Below are 20,537 nucleotides of genomic sequence, written 5' to 3' on the forward strand. Positions count from 1 at the left end.
GGAACACAGGGGCCCCAACCTTTCTTACTCTGGAGCCACAGCCAAATGTAAAAATGTACTCAAGAACCATAAAAGTCTGACCCGGCCCAGGCCCAGAACCCAATGCCACCCTTCTCCCATCTTGCCCACAGTCACTGGCAGTGACTGAGAGTGCCCCTTCCCACAAGGGGCGATACATTGCAACAGGTATCTCCAGGGGAAGAGGCGCTGCCCAACCACAGACACAATGTTCTAGAAGGTGCCACTGATTGTGCCCAGTCCAGTTTAGGGTTCCTGTGAGGAATAAGAGAAGATTTAGAGTTTGTTGTTCAGCTGCAAACAAAGGGAATCCAGATATAAAGAGCGAGACGTTTCTGGCACAACCGGTGCTTTATTTGGAACAAGTGCAAAGGTGCCAATAGGTTTAACTGGAACTGATGTACGAGCAGCGTGAATCCTCTGTTCCCCGGCGCTTTGGGTCTGACCCGAAATATCCAATCACCTTCTCTCTTATTGATCCACATTTCCCATTTGACCCCCCAGGTGATACCGTTTATATGAGAGTCAGGCCGTGTAGCTGAACTGGAACGGGAAGTGCAGCGGGGAATGATGTGCGGCGGAACCACAGCCAATGGCATCAGAAACAGGGCGGGGCTACAGAATGCCAATCAGATAAAGGAACATATTTAGCCATATGGGCTTTGTGTCCCGCCGCTTTTTATTGTGTACATATGGGCCGGGAATACTATGGGCAATAACCAGCAACTATATGTTCTGTTAGTAACTGTATAGTCAGTGCAAAAACATTTTTTAGGGCCACCCACAGCCCCCTCCCCACAAAATTCTTTGCTTGTCCTTTAATGAGATGCCGACATGCCCCGGGCTTTACATGAATGGGTAACTATAACTTTAACCTTTTTCTCCTCCTCTCCTCCCAATTAAAGTCCAACACTTTAATCATTTCACTAGATCTCTCCTCAATCATGCAGATAAGTTTTGTACGACAGAATATGATAAAGTGTATATATTTGTTTCTTCTCTTCAAGCCTTGCAAATAAATGTCTGCATTCTCATCCCAACCTGTTCCCAGTCTGAAACCCCAGAGCGGCACCGGCCCAAACCCAGTGTTGCTCAAGTCAAAGTGACTGCGGAGTCGCACATTTTCCACGTAGCGCTGAAATCTCTTCCGGTCAAAACCAGCAGGAAGGCCCTTATCCCCCCAGATGAATATATTGGCCCTCAGTGACACTGCGGATATGTAGGTCTGAAGGTCCTTTATTGTTTGGATGCGCTGCCCTGTGTCAGTGTCCCACACGGTTATTGTGCCGTCGTCAGTGACCAGTAAGAGCCGCGAGCCTTTCAGCTCCGTGTGATGGATGGCAGTTATGGGAATTGGGAAACTGCGCAAACAGCTCTGAGTTTCGGGGTCCCAGATTTTCAGGTTGGATCCGTCATTCCTACTGATCACCCATCGACCATCATAGTTAACATATGAATCATAGTCTATTTGTGCCATGAGAACGTGTAGGCACTGCCCCGTCTCAATATCCCAGATTCTGATGGAGTCGTCACATGACCCACTCGCTACCCTGTTCCCATGGAGATATAAGTGTGACACAGCGTCAGTATGGCCGCCCAGTGTGTGGATACATTCCCCGCTCTCTGCATTCCATACTTTTATTGTACAATCCCAGGATCCACTAACAATCATGTGATCTCTCATTTGTATTGCAAAGATTTTGTCTGTGTGTCCCACAAGGGTCCGTATGGGTTCTCCAGTAACTGCCGACCAGATCTGTATTGTATTTTTATCTACAATACAAATCATTTCCTTCCCATCAGAGGTCCAGGTAAAGAAATCTGTCCCCGACTCACTTGTATCCAGTGTGATTGTTTTGAATCTCCCTCGGTGCCAGTTGGTATCGATCCTGAGCTGATTGGTGTAAGCGCTTTTCCAGGGACCGGACCCAGAGCCTTTAGCCCTGCTCCTTGTTACCTGCGGCGGCTCCTCAATCCCATCAGCCTTGCACTTTCCCTGCCACAGGCCTTCATCCTCAGCCAACTCTCTCCAGCGCTGGCAAGTCTGCGCCACCTGCAGGATATCCTTGGCATCAAGGTACGAGAGGATGCGCAATGCCAACTCATCAGGTAACCAGGAGGTACAGTCCTGGGGCTCCCCGGCTTCCATTCTGCCCCACTCCACTTCTGGGGCAAATTTAGCTCCTCCCACAGAGATGCCTCTTGCTTCAGCTTGTTATTTGCAGTCCCCTGAGGAAACCTGCCCAGGGATAGAGGCAGTTACCAAGATCCCCACAGCAAACTCCTCAGGTACAGAGGATGCTGGGAAGATAAATACAGGAAGTCCCACAGGAATGGGGGGGGGGGACCCTAAGAAGACATTTATACGTTTCCCAGAAATGGAGGCAGTTTCTCAGCGAGATACCCAGGCTGTGTGCAAACACCACACTCCCTCTCACTGGTACATTCACTTCTGGCAGGATTCTTCCTGTGAAATGAGGGATATAAAGTTCTCCACGGTCCCTAACGTTTATAGCCTTGACTCCTCCCTTCCTCGTTTCCGCACCGCCCTCCTTCCCGTGTGAGCCAATCGCTAGCTGCCCCTCCCCTACATTCACAGCCAATAGGAATAGGGCCAGAGGCAGAGCAGGGAGTTGGGAAGCGGTTAGTGCGGCCGGATAGGGTGTTTGTGCCTCAGTGAGAGGCTGGGAGCGAGTCTTTCCCCTAGGGATATTCTGTAGCTTCAGCCCCAATAAGTATTGTGTGGGGCACTCCCGCTCCTTCTCCTGCCAGCAGTGCGTACATACAGCAGCCATAACCCCCGGGCAGGTAGCCGGGCATCTCCCTGTATATTGTGCTGGGGGTCGGGGGAGTATCAGACAGGGATAAACTTACACAAACCGGGCAGATTCGCCACAGATTCACCATAAAATACTGTGTTTTGGGCCCCTCACAGCCCAGTGTATTCTGGGTACTGTACTTTAGTCTGAAACAGGCAAACCCCGCCCTCTCCTTTTGATTGATGGCCCTTGCAACCAACAGGAGGGGAGGGGCACAGGCGCTGGTACAGCCCGGTGTCTGAGTCACATGACCGGAACGCCCCTCAGGTTGCTAGGGAACGAAGCGCGGGAGTTTCAGAGACAGGAGGCGTCACGAAATGTCTGATAATGTGTATTTGGCAGGTCGGGGCTCCTACTGGCCCAATATTCCCGCCCGGAGCTTTAGGTGCCAGCAGTGCCCGCATATACACTGGCCTGTTATAAACCAATGGGGAGTGAGGGGCAGTGCCCGCATATACACTGGCCTGTTATAAACCAATGGGGAGTGAGGGGCAGTGCCCGCATATACACTGGCCTGTTATAAACCAATGGAGAGTGAGGGGCAGTGCCCGCATATACACTGGCCTGTTATAAACCAATGGAGAGTGAGGGGCAGTGCCCGCATATACACTGGCCTGTTATAAACCAATGGAGAGTGAGGGGCAGTGCCCGCATATACACTGGCCTGTTATAAACCAATGGAGAGTGAGGGGCAGTGCCCGCATATACACTGGCCTGTTATAAACCAATGGAGAGTGAGGGGCAGTGCCCGCATATACACTGGCCTGTTATAAACCAATGGAGAGTGAGGGGCAGTGCCCGCATATACACTGGCCTGTTATAAACCAATGGAGAGTGAGGGGCAGTGCCCGCATATACACTGGCCTGTTATAAACCAATGGAGAGTGAGGGGCAGTGCCCGCATATACACTGGCCTGTTATAAACCAATGGAGAGTGAGGGGCAGTGCCCGCATATACACTGGCCTGTTATAAACCAATGGAGAGTGAGGGGCAGTGCCCGCATATACACTGGCCTGTTATAAACCAATGGGGAGTGAGGGGCAGTGCCCGCATATACACTGGCCTGTAATAAACCAATGGAGAGTGAGGGGCAGTGCCCGCATATACACTGGCCTGTTAATAAACCAATGGAGAGTGAGGGGCAGTGCCCGCATATACACTGGCCTGTAATAAACCAATGGAGAGTGAGGGGCAGTGCCCGCATATACACTGGCCTGTTATAAACCAATGGAGAGTGAGGGGCAGTGCCCGCATATACACTGGCCTGTTATAAACCAATGGAGAGTGAGGGGCAGTGCCCGCATATACACTGGCCTGTTATAAACCAATGGAGAGTGAGGGGCAGTGCCCGCATATACACTGGCCTGTTATAAACCAATGGAGAGTGAGGGGCAGTGCCCGCATATACACTGGCCTGTTATAAACCAATGGGGAGTGAGGGGCAGTGCCCGCATATACACTGGCCTGTTGTAAACCAATGGGGAGTGAGGGGCAGTGCCCGCATATACACTGGCCTGTTGTAAACCAATGGGGAGTGAGGGGCAGTGCCCGCATATACACTGGCCTGTTGTAAACCAATGGAGAGTGAGGGGCAGTGCCCGCATATACACTGGCCTGTTGTAAACCAATGGAGAGTGAGGGGCAGTGCCCGCATATACACTGGCCTGTTGTAAACCAATGGAGAGTGAGGGGCAGTGCCCGCATATACACTGGCCTGTTGTAAACCAATGGAGAGTGAGGGGCAGTGCCCGCATATACACTGGCCTGTTGTAAACCAATGGAGAGTGAGGGGCAGTGCCCGCATATACACTGGCCTGTTGTAAACCAATGGAGAGTGAGGGGCAGTGCCCGCATATACACTGGCCTGTTGTAAACCAATGGAGAGTGAGGGGCAGTGCCCGCATATACACTGGCCCTGTTGTAAACCAATGGAGAGTGAGGGGCAGTGCCCGCATATACACTGGCCTGTTGTAAACCAATGGAGAGTGAGGGGCAGTGCCCGCATATACACTGGCCTGTTGTAAACCAATGGAGAGTGAGGGGCGGGGCAGTGCCCGCATATACACTGGCCTGTTGTAAACCAATGGAGAGTGAGGGGCAGTGCCCGCATATACACTGGCCTGTTGTAAACCAATGGAGAGTGAGGGGCAGTGCCCGCATATACACTGGCCTGTTGTAAACCAATGGAGAGTGAGGGGCAGTGCCCGCATATACACTGGCCTGTTGTAAACCAATGGAGAGTGAGGGGCAGTGCCCGCATATACACTGGCCTGTTGTAAACCAATGGAGAGTGAGGGGCAGTGCCCGCATATACACTGGCCTGTTGTAAACCAATGGAGAGTGAGGGGCAGTGCCCGCATATACACTGGCCTGTTGTAAACCAATGGAGAGTGAGGGGCAGTGCCCGCATATACACTGGCCTGTTATAAACCAATGGAGAGTGAGGGGCAGTGCCCGCATATACACTGGCCTGTTATAAACCAATGGAGAGTGAGGGGCAGTGCCCGCATATACACTGGCCTGTTATAAACCAATGGGGAGTGAGGGGCAGTGCCCGCATATACACTGGCCTGTTATAAACCAATGGGGAGTGAGGGGCAGTGCCCGCATATACACTGGCCTGTTATAAACCAATGGGGAGTGAGGGGCAGTGCCCGCATATACACTGGCCTGTTATAAACCAATGGAGAGTGAGGGGCAGTGCCCGCATATACACTGGCCTGTTATAAACCAATGGAGAGTGAGGGGCAGTGCCCGCATATACACTGGCCTGTTATAAACCAATGGAGAGTGAGGGGCAGTGCCCGCATATACACTGGCCTGTTATAAACCAATGGAGAGTGAGGGGCAGTGCCCGCATATACACTGGCCTGTTATAAACCAATGGAGAGTGAGGGGCAGTGCCCGCATATACACTGGCCTGTTATAAACCAATGGAGAGTGAGGGGCAGTGCCCGCATATACACTGGCCTGTTATAAACCAATGGAGAGTGAGGGGCAGTGCCCGCATATACACTGGCCTGTTATAAACCAATGGGGAGTGAGGGGCAGTGCCCGCATATACACTGGCCTGTTATAAACCAATGGGGAGTGAGGGGCAGTGCCCGCATATACACTGGCCTGTTATAAACCAATGGGGAGTGAGGGGCAGTGCCCGCATATACACTGGCCTGTTATAAACCAATGGGGAGTGAGGGGCAGTGCCCGCATATACACTGGCCTGTTATAAACCAATGGAGAGTGAGGGGCAGTGCCCGCATATACACTGGCCTGTTATAAACCAATGGAGAGTGAGGGGCAGTGCCCGCATATACACTGGCCTGTTATAAACCAATGGAGAGTGAGGGGCAGTGCCCGCATATACACTGGCCTGTTATAAACCAATGGAGAGTGAGGGGCAGTGCCCGCATATACACTGGCCTGTTATAAACCAATGGAGAGTGAGGGGCAGTGCCCGCATAAAAAAAAGATGCTAACTGGACCCTTCCAGGCCATGATTATTTGCTCACTGAGCCCATTAGGTGTCTCTGCCGGAGCTGTGGGGTCCCATTTACTGTATTTCTGGGGTCTCTGTGAATTCCTTGCATCCCTGTCGCCTTTTTGTTTGCGGCCACTAAATTGTCTTGCCTGCTCCAGAAATTCTCTAAAATAAAATAAGCCCAATAATTTAATTTTGATGACGGTAAAGACTGTAAGCTCTTGCGAGCAGGGCCCTCTGACCCTATTGTTACTCTGTATACCCTTGTTTGTTAAACTATTTAAGATCCCTGTTTAATTTCATTGTGAAGCGCTGTCGCTATATAAATAAATGATGATGATGATGATGACCTATGGCGGCCAACCACAAGCGGCTGCTGAAAGTCAGGGAAAAAAGGGCCAAATCATTATTTTATGATGCATTCAGAAATGGAGGTGCCAGTAGAATGCTTGCTATATATCCTTACTGTATATTGTTCTTTCAGGGCAACCAAAAGGTAAAGGACCCTACTTACCTGTATATACTGTATATTTAAAAAAACAAAAAAACATACTATTTCATACTATAGAGACATAGACATATATATATTTAGCACATTTTATTTCATGTGTAAAAACAATACAACCAACTGGAAAAGTCCTAAAAATGTGTCCGACATGGGGAGGTCGAGTTATCAAAATTCCAACTTGTGAGGATATTGGGGGGTATGTAATAAAAGGCACTAAGCTTGCCCGGGAGCAGTAACCTATAGCAACCCATCAGCCGGCAGCCTGTTTAAAGGAGGTGTAAACCCAGCCATGATGCTGCCCCACGGCGCCCCCTAGTTTTGCTACAGAAGTTGTCAAAACCCCTAATTATAGATGCAAGGAAATTCCCCAATGAGAATTCTACTGATAAAATACTTCATTATAAATGCAGGAGAAGTGACCAATGAGAATGCTGATTCCCTGTGTCAGGCCCCTTGCTGGTACCTTACATATAGAGATAATGATGGCATTTTCCCGTCATTATAGATGCAGGAGAAGTGACCAATGAGAATGCTGATTCCCTGTGTCAGGCCCCTTGCTGGTACCTTACATATAGAGATAATGATGGCATTTTCCCGTCATTATATGGCACAGGAATCAGACATGGGGATAAAGGGACAGACTTGTTCAGTGCTGGGAAACTGTGCTTATTGCTCCCAACTCCAATTGCAGGAACAGAGAACAGGGAGCCGGATTTACTCACATCAGCTGGGATTCTCATTGGAGGATTCTTTTGCATTTCAATGCTGCCAATGCGGGCCCTAGAGAGCTGGGAAAGTTTTATTGGGCAATATTGCTTTAAGAATCCAACCCTGATGTTGCTGGACTACAGCTCCCAGCATGCCACACCCTTCATTATATGTTACATTATTCTGGGATTTGTAGTCCGGCAACAGCCGAGTAGTTGAGAGTTGAGCCACGCCGTGCCGCAGGGTTTACATCGCCTTTAAGACTCCCGGGACTCCTCACTCAATTCAGGTACTAGCAGAGACGGCCACTAGGCATATGTTACTCACCTGTAGCTCAGGTATGAGAAGGACGGGCCATACTCTATAAGATCCGCTTGTTTGGGGAGGTTGCTAAACAAGCAGATCTTTCCCCCGATATGACCACCTAAAGTGAGCGATATTGTTCTAATCTGCCCCGTGTAAGGCAAGCTTTAGTTCTCTGCAAAATCCAATCTCATTTTTATCCCGATTCCCCTTCCGACTCCCCATTGTAACTCCTTATATAGCAGGTAGTTGGGTCGTGTAGCTGAACTGAGAAGCAGAACCTGACAAACTGCAGCAGTTATAGAGCTCAGGCCCCACCTGTCTGACCCGCGGGTTTCGGGCCGGCCCGCACATCACTATACTTGGTCTCCTCTTCCTCCAATCAGCAAGGAAAGTCCAGCGTCAGCCCCGTCAGCCCTACACCTGGCTCTTCTATCAGGCAGATGAGTTTTGTATCAGAAACACATAAACGATAAGAATAAGAAAAAATTCTATTCAAGCCAATAGAGTTCCAATCAAAATTCCAGATCGGCACCTGCTGAAAATCCCAGGCCGGCCCAAACCCTGTGCCGTTTATCCCCATATTCCTGCAGAGTCGCACACCGTACAGCCAAAATGCCCTTTTGAATCTCAGCATCTCAAAATTTTTAACATATTTCTTGCTCCGTAAAGCTGCGTGCAGGTCGGTGCATCCTGAGAAGAACATTCCGGCCTCCAGCACAATCCTATTCATGTAGTACTGCAGATCCTCTAAATCGAGACACCGCCCTGTGCCCAAGTCCCACATTGTTGCCGCCCCTGTCTCACTGACCACATATAGGTTTGTGCCTTTCAGCTTTAAGTGGCGGATATTGCCATCGGGAAGTGGCAAAAAGAACAAACGGCTCTGTGTCTCGGGGTCCCAGATTTTCACGTCACCATTATTGAGGCTGGTCAGCCGTTGCCCATCGTAGCGAATATATTCGATGTCCTGTAGTTGTAGCGATAGGTTGTATAGGCACCGCCCTGTCTCAGTGTCCCAGATTCTGATGGTACCGTCACATGACCCACTCGCTGCCCATTTCTCATGGAGATTTACACATCTGACAGCGCCAGTATGGCCGCCCAGCGTGTGGATACATTCCCCGCTCTCTGCATTCCATACTTTTACTGTCTGATCCTTAGATCCACTAACAATCATGTGATCTCTCATTCGTAATGTTAAAATTTCATCTGTGTGTCCCACAAGGGCCCGTATGGGTTTTCCAGTAACTGTCGACCAGATCTTTATTGCATTTCCGCTTGCAATACAAACCATTTTGTTCCCATCAAAGGTCCAATGTGTGAAATTCAGATCCATCTTACTTATATCCAGCGTTACACATTTACATCTCACTCGGGGCCATCTGATAGACATCCTGAACTCACTCATGTAAGCGCTTTTCCATGGACGGGGCCTAGAGCCTGTAGCTGTGTGCGGCTCCTCAATCCCATCAGCCTTGCACTTTCCCTGCCACAGGCCTTCATCCTCAGCCAACTCTCTCCAGCGCTGGCAAGTCTGCGCCACCTGCAGGATATCCTTGGCATCAAGGTACGAGAGGATGCGCAATGCCAACTCATCAGGTAACCAGGAGGTACAGTCCTGGGGCTCCCCGGCTTCCATTCTGCTCTGCCTGGCACAACCCATAGTGCTTCCGGCTCACTGCCGCTCTGGGGCAATTTTAGTGCCTGTTGAAGACCTGTTGGTGCCCACGGTGCTGAGCTTGTTACATCCAGGCCCCTCAGAAAGAAGTTCCAAACAAAAAGTTGTCCAGAAATAGAGGATGCTGGGAGGATAAACACAGGAAGTTTCCCAGGAATGGAGGCTGCTGGGAGGATAAACACAGGAAGTTTCCCAGGAATGGAGGCTGCTGGGAGGATAAACACAGGAAGTTACCCAGGAATGGAGGCTGCTGGGAGGATAAACACAGGAAGTTACCCAGGAATGGAGGCTGCTGGGAGGATAAACACAGGAAGTTACCCAGGAATGGAGGCTGCTGGGAGGATAAACACAGGAAGTTATCCAGGAATGGAGGCTGCTGGGAGGATACAAGTAGTTCCCTGGGATGAGATCAGGTTGGAAGATACGGCAGAAATGTTTCCACAGAAGGAAAGTGCAAGTTCGGAGCCCCAGGAAGTTGCTCAGGGGGGAGACGCTGGGAGAATAAACACAGGAAGTTATCCAGGAATGGAGGCTGCTGGGAGGATACACAGAAAGTTGCCCAGGAGTGGAGGATGCTGGGAGAATAAACACAGGAAGTTGCCCAGGAATGGAGGCTGCTGGGAGGATACACAGAAAGTTGCCCAGGAATGGAGGCTGCTGGGAGGATAAACACAGGAAGTTGCCCAGGAATGGAGGCTGCTGGGAGGATAAACACAGGAAGTTGCCCAGGAATGGAGGCTGCTGGGAGGATAAACACAGGAAGTTGCCCAGGAATGGAGGCTGCTGGGAGGATACACAGGAAGTTGCTCAGGGGGGAGACGCTGGGAGAATAAACACAGGAAGTTGCCCAGGAATGGAGGCTGCTGGGAGAATAAACACAGGAAGTTGCCCAGGAATGGAGGCTGCTGGGAGAATAAACACAGGAAGCAGCGCAGGAAGGGGGGGTTGGGGAAGACACAGGCAGAGGAATCCGGTTAATCTCGGTTCCAGCCTTGAATCTGACAGGAGGCGCTGATTCCCTCACTGTTACTGTGCAATTTGCAGACGGTCCCTAACTCTGCTGTTCTGTCTCCGCCCTGTGTCTGTTGGACCAATTACAGCCCTTCCCTTTCTTTCCTGCCCCACCCCCCAAGGAATAAGCAGCTCCTCCCATTGGGACAAGTGGAGCAGTTACATAGGGTGCAGCTTTCGCTATCATTTCTCACTCACACACAGTGTATCTGGGGGGGGGATTAGTTACAGACAGTGCATAACCGGTAGGTAAGGAGGGGTTAATGTAGAGATAAGGGTGGGAGAGACAAATCTGAGAGGGGAGACAGGGATCCTTTATTGGGCTCAGTGGGAGGTGGGAATCTCTGAGAGACCCCAGAAGTGAGTTACACAGAGACACTGACACTCTCTGCACTTACACAGGGAGGTGACAGTCACATGGCATAGTAACAAGGTGCTCATTGGTTAGTGTAGTCACTGTACGCTAAGGGGTAAGTGCCTTACAGCCAATCGCCTTGAATGTGAGCTTTACTGTGGGACAGGGACACCCCCTCACTTCTCCCTTCAGCTACACACCCGCCATTACCCAGCAGCACAGGGGGCGACGTCTCTTCCCCCCTCCAACCCCAACACACCGAGACCTACTGAGCCTAAACACAAGGGTCACCACAAAATGGCGTCACTGTAACCCCCTGTCCATCTGACACAAAGCTAAAATGGCGGCGCTCTCACACGGCTCCTGTTCCCTGTGCGTCTTGTAGTCTGGCATATTAGCGCTGCACTGCCCATAATAAGGCCTAAGGGTTGCGCAATGCCCTGTATATTGTGCTGGGGGTCGGGGGGGGGAGTATCAGACAGGGATAAACTTACACAAACCGGGCAGATTCGCCACAGATTCACCATAAAATACTGTGTTTTGGGCCCCTCACAGCCCAGTGTATTCTGGGTACTGTACTTTAGTCTGAAACAGGCAAACCCCGCCCTCTCCTTTTGATTGATGGCCCTTGCAACCAACAGGAGGGGAGGGGCACAGGCGCTGGTACAGCCCGGTGTCTGAGTCACATGACGGGAACGCCCCTCAGGTTGCTAGGGAACGAAGCGCGGGAGTTTCAGAGACAGGAGGAGTCACGAAATGTCTGATAATGTGTATTTGGCAGGTCGGGGCTCCTACTGGCCCAATATTCCCGCCCGGAGCTTTAGGTGCCAGCAGTGCCCGCATATACACTGGCCTGTTATAAACCAATGGGGAGTGAGGGGCAGTGCCCGCATATACACTGGCCTGTTATAAACCAATGGGGAGTGAGGGGCAGTGCCCGCATATACACTGGCCTGTTATAAACCAATGGAGAGTGAGGGGCAGTGCCCGCATATACACTGGCCTGTTATAAACCAATGGAGAGTGAGTGCTGTGATTTGGCAACGAGGAAACTAATTTGTAACTTAGAAAATGGCCAACATTATAGTGACTGTATGTGGCACCTTACAGCCCCCCCGGCATTCCCAGTACCCAGAGGCACAAACATCCCCCCCCCAGCCCAATAAATAGTGACTGTCTGTGGCACCTTACAGCCCCCCCGGCATTCCCAGTACCCAGAGGCACAAACAGCCCCCCCCAGCCCAATAAATAGTGACTGTCTGTGGCACCTTACAGCCCCCCTGGCATTCCCAGTACCCAGAGGCACAAACAGCCCCCCCCAGCCCAATAAATAGTGACTGTCTGTGGCACCTTACAGCCCCCCCGGCATTCCCAGTACCCAGAGGCACAAACAGCCCCCCCAGCCCAATAAATAGTGACTGTCTGTGGCACCTTACAGCCCCCCTGGCATTCCCAGTACCCAGAGGCACAAACAGCCCCCCCCAGCCCAATAAATAGTGACTGTCTGTGGCACCTTACAGCCCCCCCGGCATTCCCAGTACCCAGAGGCACAAACAGCCCCCCCCCCCAGCCCAATAAATAGTGACTGTCTGTGGCACCTTACAGCCCCCCCGGCATTCCCAGTACCCAGAGGCACAAACAGCCCCCCCAGCCCAATAAATAGTGACTGTCTGTGGCACCTTACAGCCCCCCTGGCATTCCCAGTACCCAGAGGCACAAACAGCCCCCCCAGCCCAATAAATAGTGACTGTCTGTGGCACCTTACAGCCCCCCTGGCATTCCCAGTACCCAGAGGCACAAACAGCCCCCCCAGTCCAATAAATAGTGACTGTCTGTGGCACCTTACAGCCCCCCTGGCATTCCCAGTACCCAGAGGCACAAACAGCCCCCCCCCCCAGCCCAATAAATAGTGACTGTCTGTGGCACCTTACAGCCCCCCTGGCATTCCCAGTACCCAGAGGCACAAACAGCCCCCCCCCCAGCCCAATAAATAGTGACTGTCTGTGGCACCTTACAGCCCCCCTGGCATTCCCAGTACCCAGAGGCACAAACAGCCCCCCAGCCCAATAAATAGTGACTGTCTGTGGCACCTTACAGCCCCCCTGGCATTCCCAGTACCCAGAGGCACAAACAGCCCCCCCCCCCAGCCCAATAAATAGTGACTGTCTGTGGCACCTTACAGCCCCCCTGGCATTCCCAGTACCCAGAGGCACAAACAGCCCCCCAGCCCAATAAATAGTGACTGTCTGTGGCACCTTACAGCCCCCCCGGCATTCCCAGTACCCAGAGGCACAAACAGCCCCCCCAGCCCAATAAATAGTGACTGTCTGTGGCACCTTACAGCCCCCCTGGCATTCCCAGTACCCAGAGGCACAAACAGCCCCCCCAGCCCAATAAATAGTGACTGTCTGTGGCACCTTACAGCCCCCCTGGCATTCCCAGTACCCAGAGGCACAAACAGCCCCCCAGCCCAATAAATAGTGACTGTCTGTGGCACCTTACAGCCCCCCTGGCATTCCCAGTACCCAGAGGCACAAACAGCCCCCCCCCCCCCCAGCCCAATAAATAGTGACTGTCTGTGGCACCTTACAGCCCCCCTGGCATTCCCAGTACCCAGAGGCACAAACAGCCCCCCCAGCCCAATAAATAGTGACTGTCTGTGGCACCTTACAGCCCCTCTGGCATTCCCAGTACCCAGAGGCACAAACAGCCCCCCCAGCCCAATAAATAGTGACTGTCTGTGGCACCTTACAGCCCCCCTGGCATTCCCAGTACCCAGAGGCACAAACAGCCCCCCCCAGCCCAATAAATAGTGACTGTCTGTGGCACCTTACAGCCCCCCTGGCATTCCCAGTACCCAGAGGCACAAACAGCCCCCCCCAGCCCAATAAATAGTGACTGTCTGTGGCACCTTACAGCCCCCCTGGCATTCCCAGTACCCAGAGGCACAAACAGCCCCCCCAGCCCAATAAATAGTGACTGTCTGTGGCACCTTACAGCCCCCCTGGCATTCCCAGTACCCAGAGGCACAAACAGCCCCCCCCAGCCCAATAAATAGTGACTGTCTGTGGCACCTTACAGCCCCCCTGGCATTCCCAGTACCCAGAGGCACAAACAGCCCCCCCCAGCCCAATAAATAGTGACTGTCTGTGGCACCTTACAGCCCCCCTGGCATTCCCAGTACCCAGAGGCACAAACAGCCCCCCAGCCCAATAAATAGTGACTGTCTGTGGCACCTTACAGCCCCCCTGGCATTCCCAGTACCCAGAGGCACAAACAGCCCCCCCCCCCCAGCCCAATAAATAGTGACTGTCTGTGGCACCTTACAGCCCCCCTGGCATTCCCAGTACCCAGAGGCACAAACAGCCCCCCCAGCCCAATAAATAGTGACTGTCTGTGGCACCTTACAGCCCCTCTGGCATTCCCAGTACCCAGAGGCACAAACAGCCCCCCCCCCAGCCCAATAAATAGTGACTGTCTGTGGCACCTTACAGCCCCCCTGGCATTCCCAGTACCCAGAGGCACAAACAGCCCCCCCAGCCCAATAAATAGTGACTGTCTGTGGCACCTTACAGCCCCCCTGGCATTCCCAGTACCCAGAGGCACAAACAGCCCCCCCCAGCCCAATAAATAGTGACTGTCTGTGGCACCTTACAGCCCCCCTGGCATTCCCAGTACCCAGAGGCACAAACAGCCCCCCCCAGCCCAATAAATAGTGACTGTCTGTGGCACCTTACAGCCCCCCTGGCATTCCCAGTACCCAGAGGCACAAACAGCCCCCCCAGCCCAATAAATAGTGACTGTCTGTGGCACCTTACAGCCCCCCTGGCATTCCCAGTACCCAGAGGCACAAACAGCCCCCCCAGCCCAATAAATAGTGACTGTCTGTGGCACCTTACAGCCCCCCTGGCATTCCCAGTACCCAGAGGCACAAACAGCCCCCCCAGCCCAATAAATAGTGACTGTCTGTGGCACCTTACAGCCCCCCTGGCATTCCCAGTACCCAGAGGCACAAACAGCCCCCCCCAGCCCAATAAATAGTGACTGTCTGTGGCACCTTACAGCCCCCCTGGCATTCCCAGTACCCAGAGGCACAAACAGCCCCCCCCAGCCCAATAAATAGTGACTGTCTGTGGCACCTTACAGCCCCCCTGGCATTCCCAGTACCCAGAGGCACAAACAGCCCCCCAGCCCAATAAATAGTGACTGTCTGTGGCACCTTACAGCCCCCTGGCATTCCCAGTACCCAGAGGCACAAACAGCCCCCCCCCCCCCCCAGCCCAATAAATAGTGACTGTCTGTGGCACCTTACAGCCCCCCTGGCATTCCCAGTACCCAGAGGCACAAACAGCCCCCCCCCAGCCCAATAAATAGTGACTGTCTGTGGCACCTTACAGCCCCTCTGGCATTCCCAGTACCCAGAGGCACAAACAGCCCCCCCCCCAGCCCAATAAATAGTGACTGTCTGTGGCACCTTACAGCCCCTCTGGCATTCCCAGTACCCAGAGGCACAAACAGCCCCCCCCCCAGCCCAATAAATAGTGACTGTCTGTGGCACCTTACAGCCCCCCTGGCATTCCCAGTACCCAGAGGCACAAACAGCCCCCCCAGCCCAATAAATAGTGACTGTCTGTGGCACCTTACAGCCCCCCTGGCATTCCCAGTACCCAGAGGCACAAACAGCCCCCCCCAGCCCAATAAATAGTGACTGTCTGTGGCACCTTACAGCCCCCCTGGCATTCCCAGTACCCAGAGGCACAAACAGCCCCCCCCAGCCCAATAAATAGTGACTGTCTGTGGCACCTTACAGCCCCCCTGGCATTCCCAGTACCCAGAGGCACAAACAGCCCCCCCGGCCCAATAAATAGTGACTGTCTGTGGCACCTTACAGCCCCCCTGGCATTCCCAGTACCCAGAGGCACAAACAGCCCCCCAGCCCAATAAATAGTGACTGTCTGTGGCACCTTACAGCCCCCCTGGCATTCCCAGTACCCAGAGGCACAAACAGCCCCCCCCCCCAGCCCAATAAATAGTGACTGTCTGTGGCACCTTACAGCCCCTCTGGCATTCCCAGTACCCAGAGGCACAAACAGCCCCCCCAGCCCAATAAATAGTGACTGTCTGTGGCACCTTACAGCCCCCCTGGCATTCCCAGTACCCAGAGGCACAAACAGCCCCCCAGCCCAATAAATAGTGACTGTCTGTGGCACCTTACAGCCCCCCTGGCATTCCCAGTACCCAGAGGCACAAACAGCCCCCCCCCCCCAGCCCAATAAATAGTGACTGTCTGTGGCACCTTACAGCCCCTCTGGCATTCCCAGTACCCAGAGGCACAAACAGCCCCCCCAGCCCAATAAATAGTGACTGTCTGTGGCACCTTACAGCCCCCCTGGCATTCCCAGTACCCAGAGGCACAAACAGCCCCCCCCCAGCCCAATAAATAGTGACTGTCTGTGGCACCTTACAGCCCCCCGGCATTCCCAGTACCCAGAGGCACAAACAGCCCCCCCCCCAGCCCAATAAATAGTGACTGTCTGTGGCACAGCCCGGTGGGTGCTACAGTCACTCATGGAGGCCATACTCTATTGCACATGTGCCCACCCCCCAAACTGCCACACGGGATACCTGGGGACATGGAAAGCGATGGCACCGGGACACTCAGTCACAAAGATACATTTGGTCCCTGTGGGCGCCTGACAAATGCTAAAAAGGCAACTGTCCCCCAGAATGTGTGTTCAGAGACCTGTAATCAGACAAAATGATCAGTGTGGGGCACAACGTGTGCAGAACTCACCCAGAGAGCCAGTGGGTCCAAAAGTACCAAGTGACGTCTTTTACACAATGTGCAATATTCCAACACACTCACTGGGGCGTGCTGACATTTTAGACTCCCCCTAGGGAATTAAATTGCTATGTTCCCCCCACCCCGTGGTTGTGCTCCATTTTAGAAGAAAAATGGAGGAGGAACTTATTGCTGCAATATTCCCCGTTTCACCCAGGCACCCCGACTTCTGCACAAGTCTAATGCTAATTATTTCCCCATCTCCTTACCCCCTGTCCCTGCGATTCCCCCACGTGACCCTCTGTTCCCTGCTGCTTCGGTTCTCAGCCCAAATACCCAATCACCTGCTCCCCACATTTCCCTTCCGACTCCCCCATTCTAAGTTTTTCTATAGCAACTTAGCTATACAGCGCTTGGAACCAGGGGTTGGATGGATACAGGGTCTTTCTGTAATGTAGAGCCACTGTGCCTCAAGGCTAATAAAAACATTTATATATTTAACAAAATACAATAGACGCGTCTTGTCCCGAATTCCAATTTATGTGGGTATGATACTATTACAGCGTCCGTGTAGCTGAACTGGAATGGGAAAAGCAGCAATTCCAACCCAGGACCAAAACGTTTTAAAGTGAGACTGACACGTTGTGAAACAAACGGCCCAGTCACGGATTTATCGCTTTTTCTTCCGTTTAATAAAGTCCAGAACCAGCACCTCCTGTTGCCTATACCCCCCCACAATCAAACAGACAAGTTTTGTAGGCGACACCAGGAACTCGAATACAAAGTTATTATTTATGGTCACTTTATACATAGCAATGTTTGATTTCATGTCCCAGAGCGGCACCGGCCCAAACCCGGAGATGTTTGTCTCAAACTTTCTGCGAAGTCGCAAGTTCTCCATATAGCGCCGAAATCTCTCTGAATCTGTCAATATCTCTAAATTATCTTTATTTTTAATATCTTTGAAAGTGGCACGTAGGCCCTTAAGTTTAGAGACGAGCATATTGGCCTTCACAGACACTGCGGCTATGTAGTTCTGCAGGTCCGTTACTGTTTGGATGCACTCTCCGGTGTCAGTGTCCCACACGGTTATTGCCCCATTCCTGGTGACCACTAATAGCCGCCTCCCACTCAGCTCTAAGTGGCGGATGTTGTAAATGGGACTTGGGAACATAAGCAAACAGCTCTGTGTCTTCTGCTCCCAGATTTTCACCATGGAATAGTCATCTACACTCAACACCCTTTGGCCGTCGTACTGAACATATACAATATTCTGATGGTGCAGCGTTAGGTTGTATAGGCACCGCCCTGTCTCAGTGTCCCAGATTCTGATGGTGCCGTCACATGACCCACTCGCTGCCCATTTCTCATGGAGATTTACACAGCACACAGCGCCAGTATGGCCGCCCAGCGTGTGGATACATTCCCCGCTCTCTGCATTCCATACTTTTACTGTCCGATCCTTAGATCCGCTAACAATCATGTGATCTCTCATTCTCATTGCGCAGATGCTATTTGTGTGTCCCACAAGGCTCCTTAGCCACTTGCCTGTAACTGCCGAAAAGATCTTTATTTTATCTCTAATTCCAATACAAACCATTTCCTTCCCATCAAAGGTCCAGTGCGAAAAATTAAGATTATAGGAATAAATATCCAGTTTTATAGTTTTACATCTCCGACGGAGCCAGTTATTATCAATCCTGAGCTGATTGGTGTAAGCGCTTCTCCAGGGACCGGATCTTAACCCTTTAGCCCTGCTCCTTGTTACCTGCGGCGGCTCCTCAATCCCATCAGCCTTGCACTTTTCACACCATAGAGAATCATATTGTGCCAACTCTCTCCAGCGCTGGCAAGTCTGCGCCACCTGCAGGATATCCTTGGCATCAAGGTACGAGAGGATGCGCAATGCCAACTCATCAGGTAACCAGGAGGTACAGTCCTGGGGCTCCCCGGCTTCCATTCTGCCCTTCTGGCTCACTGCAGCTCTGGGGCAATAGGAGCCCTTCCTGATCTCTTCCCTGAGTGTAAGTTGCCCAGGAATAGAGGCAGTTAACAATAGCCAAACAGCAAGCTCCCCGGGAGCAGAGGATGCTGGGAAAACAGAAATAGATGAAGTCCCACAGGAATGGGGGGAGGCTAAAAAGACACAAAAATGTTCCCAGAAATGGAGGAATTGCCCCAGCGAGATACCCAGGCTGTGAGGAAACTCCAGACTCCCTCTCACTGGTACATTTATATACAGTCTTCCTGTGGGTCCCTCACTCCTACAGCCCTTAACTCCTCCCTTCCTCCTTCAGGCAAACGGCATCTCTGCACCGCCCTCCCTCCTGTGTGAACCAATCACTGGTTGCCCCTCCTCTACATCGACGCTACTGAAAGTGGCAGCCAATAGGAAGAGAGGGTGCGGCAGATGCGGGGAAAGGAGCTTGGCAGCGGTTACAGGTGCCTGGAAGGGACAGAAAGTTGTATTCGCGCTACAGTGCGAGGGGAGGGGGGATTCTGGGTACTGTACTGAGTGACATAACCTGACCTCGCCGTTTGATTGATGGCCCTTGCAGCCAACTGAAGGGAAGGGGGCACAGGGGGCGGTACAGCTCGCATTGAGTTTGAGAGACAGAGACGGTGTCACGTGATGTGTGAGTGACAGGTTGGGGATCCTACTGGCCAAATAGACGCACCTCTGTGGAGACTTAGCGCTGCGCTGAGCTTTAGGTGCCAGCAGGGGGAGCCTGTATTGTAAGGGGCTTATAGGAAGGGACATTAATGCTGCTGTAAAGGGCTAATAGGATGGGGGTGATAGGAAGGTTGTTTGAGATACTGACCCCACCTGTCTCCCTGATTATTGCAGGGGACTGTACATTGTGGGGTTAATGGTGCAGAACTGGGGGTGGGTGTTCCGTTATGCAGTAGCCTTATGTTAGGGCTAGGGGGCAGTAAAGAGCACTTGAAACCAGCCTTACAATAGGAAGCCATGCAGAGAAGCGGTGAGTGTCAGTCTCCCCCTGTGCCATCTCTGTGTGGTATGATCCATGTACTGCTCTCTTGTGCCTCTCCCCTCTCTGCACTGTGATTGGGCAATGTGACTGGCAGTAACTGCTCCCTGTCCAATCACAGTGCAGTTGTGCAGGGATCATAGGTAAGGGGTATGATTGGCCTGAGAGGCACAGTGCTGCCACCTACAGTACAGAACACTGAGGGACCCCAATAATGATGTGTGGGGGGGGGGGGATAATGTTCCAGGGAGTTGGGCACATTGGGGGGGGTACCCCCAAGTCTTTAGTCATGAAACATGGTACAGGCAGAAAAGGATGGGGCATATTTACCCCATGTAAGAGTGTAAGAGCCCTGGGGGGGGGCTGTTTGTTGGATAATTGATATTATAGTCTCCAACGAATATATGTGGGAAATGGGATAGGGCAAAAGATTCCATTCAGACCTTCCATCCCCTCTCTCTGTGGGGGGGGGGGGGCAGTTACAGGCCTCCCTCCCCCTCCCCCCCCCCGCTCCCTTCCTTTCTGGCTCTGAAACCTGCCCCTCTCTCTCCCTCTGTACTGACGGCCCTGTAACCAGCCTTGGGGATTTCAACTCCCACATTGATGATCCCTCGCACCCCCGGCCCTCACATTTTCTCTGCCTAGCCTCCTCCTTTGCACCCCAGCAGCGGGACAGACACCCCAACTCATAAGGGGCCACTGTCTGGATTTAGTCTTTACCAAAAATCTGTCCCTTTCTGATTGTAACAGTGTCCCCTCCCCCCTCTCTGACCATCCCCCGGTTACATTTCTGTCTCTCACTCCCCTCCCAACCTGCCCCTTCCCCCGCTGTACTAATTCCAACTACACGGGACATGGGCCTTAGCTCACTCTTTCAGGT

The 20,537-nt window shown here is 52.4% G+C and overlaps 3 protein-coding genes across 3 annotated transcripts; all 3 read right to left on the reverse strand.

Moving 5' to 3' along the window:
* Positions 1 to 318: 318 nt before the first annotated feature.
* LOC100488030 (F-box/WD repeat-containing protein 7-like) lies at positions 319 to 2,834 on the reverse strand. The gene has a single exon (XM_012962072.3). The coding sequence runs from the start codon at positions 2,165 to 2,167 to the stop codon at positions 881 to 883; it is 1,287 nt and encodes a 428-aa protein (XP_012817526.2). The 5' UTR covers positions 2,168 to 2,834; the 3' UTR covers positions 319 to 880.
* A 4,831-nt stretch (positions 2,835 to 7,665) lies between these two features.
* On the reverse strand, positions 7,666 to 9,705 carry LOC116410231 (F-box/WD repeat-containing protein 7-like). The gene has a single exon (XM_031900371.1). The coding sequence runs from the start codon at positions 9,499 to 9,501 to the stop codon at positions 8,218 to 8,220; it is 1,284 nt and encodes a 427-aa protein (XP_031756231.1). The 5' UTR covers positions 9,502 to 9,705; the 3' UTR covers positions 7,666 to 8,217.
* A 7,480-nt stretch (positions 9,706 to 17,185) lies between these two features.
* On the reverse strand, positions 17,186 to 19,978 carry LOC100492569 (F-box/WD repeat-containing protein 7). Its single transcript, XM_002941590.5, has one exon. The coding sequence runs from the start codon at positions 18,622 to 18,624 to the stop codon at positions 17,335 to 17,337; it is 1,290 nt and encodes a 429-aa protein (XP_002941636.2). The 5' UTR covers positions 18,625 to 19,978; the 3' UTR covers positions 17,186 to 17,334.
* Between the last annotated feature and the right edge of the window lie 559 nt (positions 19,979 to 20,537).

Source organism: Xenopus tropicalis, chromosome 4 (assembly GCF_000004195.4).
Source record: "Xenopus tropicalis strain Nigerian chromosome 4, UCB_Xtro_10.0, whole genome shotgun sequence".
Classification (NCBI taxonomy): Eukaryota; Metazoa; Chordata; class Amphibia; order Anura; family Pipidae; genus Xenopus; species Xenopus tropicalis.

Coding starts and splice junctions, on each gene's coding strand:
- LOC100488030 (XM_012962072.3), bottom strand. CDS start 2,167: ATGGAAGCCGGGGAGCCCCAGGACTGTACCTCCTGGTTACCTGATGAG.
- LOC116410231 (XM_031900371.1), bottom strand. CDS start 9,501: ATGGGTTGTGCCAGGCAGAGCAGAATGGAAGCCGGGGAGCCCCAGGAC.
- LOC100492569 (XM_002941590.5), bottom strand. CDS start 18,624: ATGGAAGCCGGGGAGCCCCAGGACTGTACCTCCTGGTTACCTGATGAG.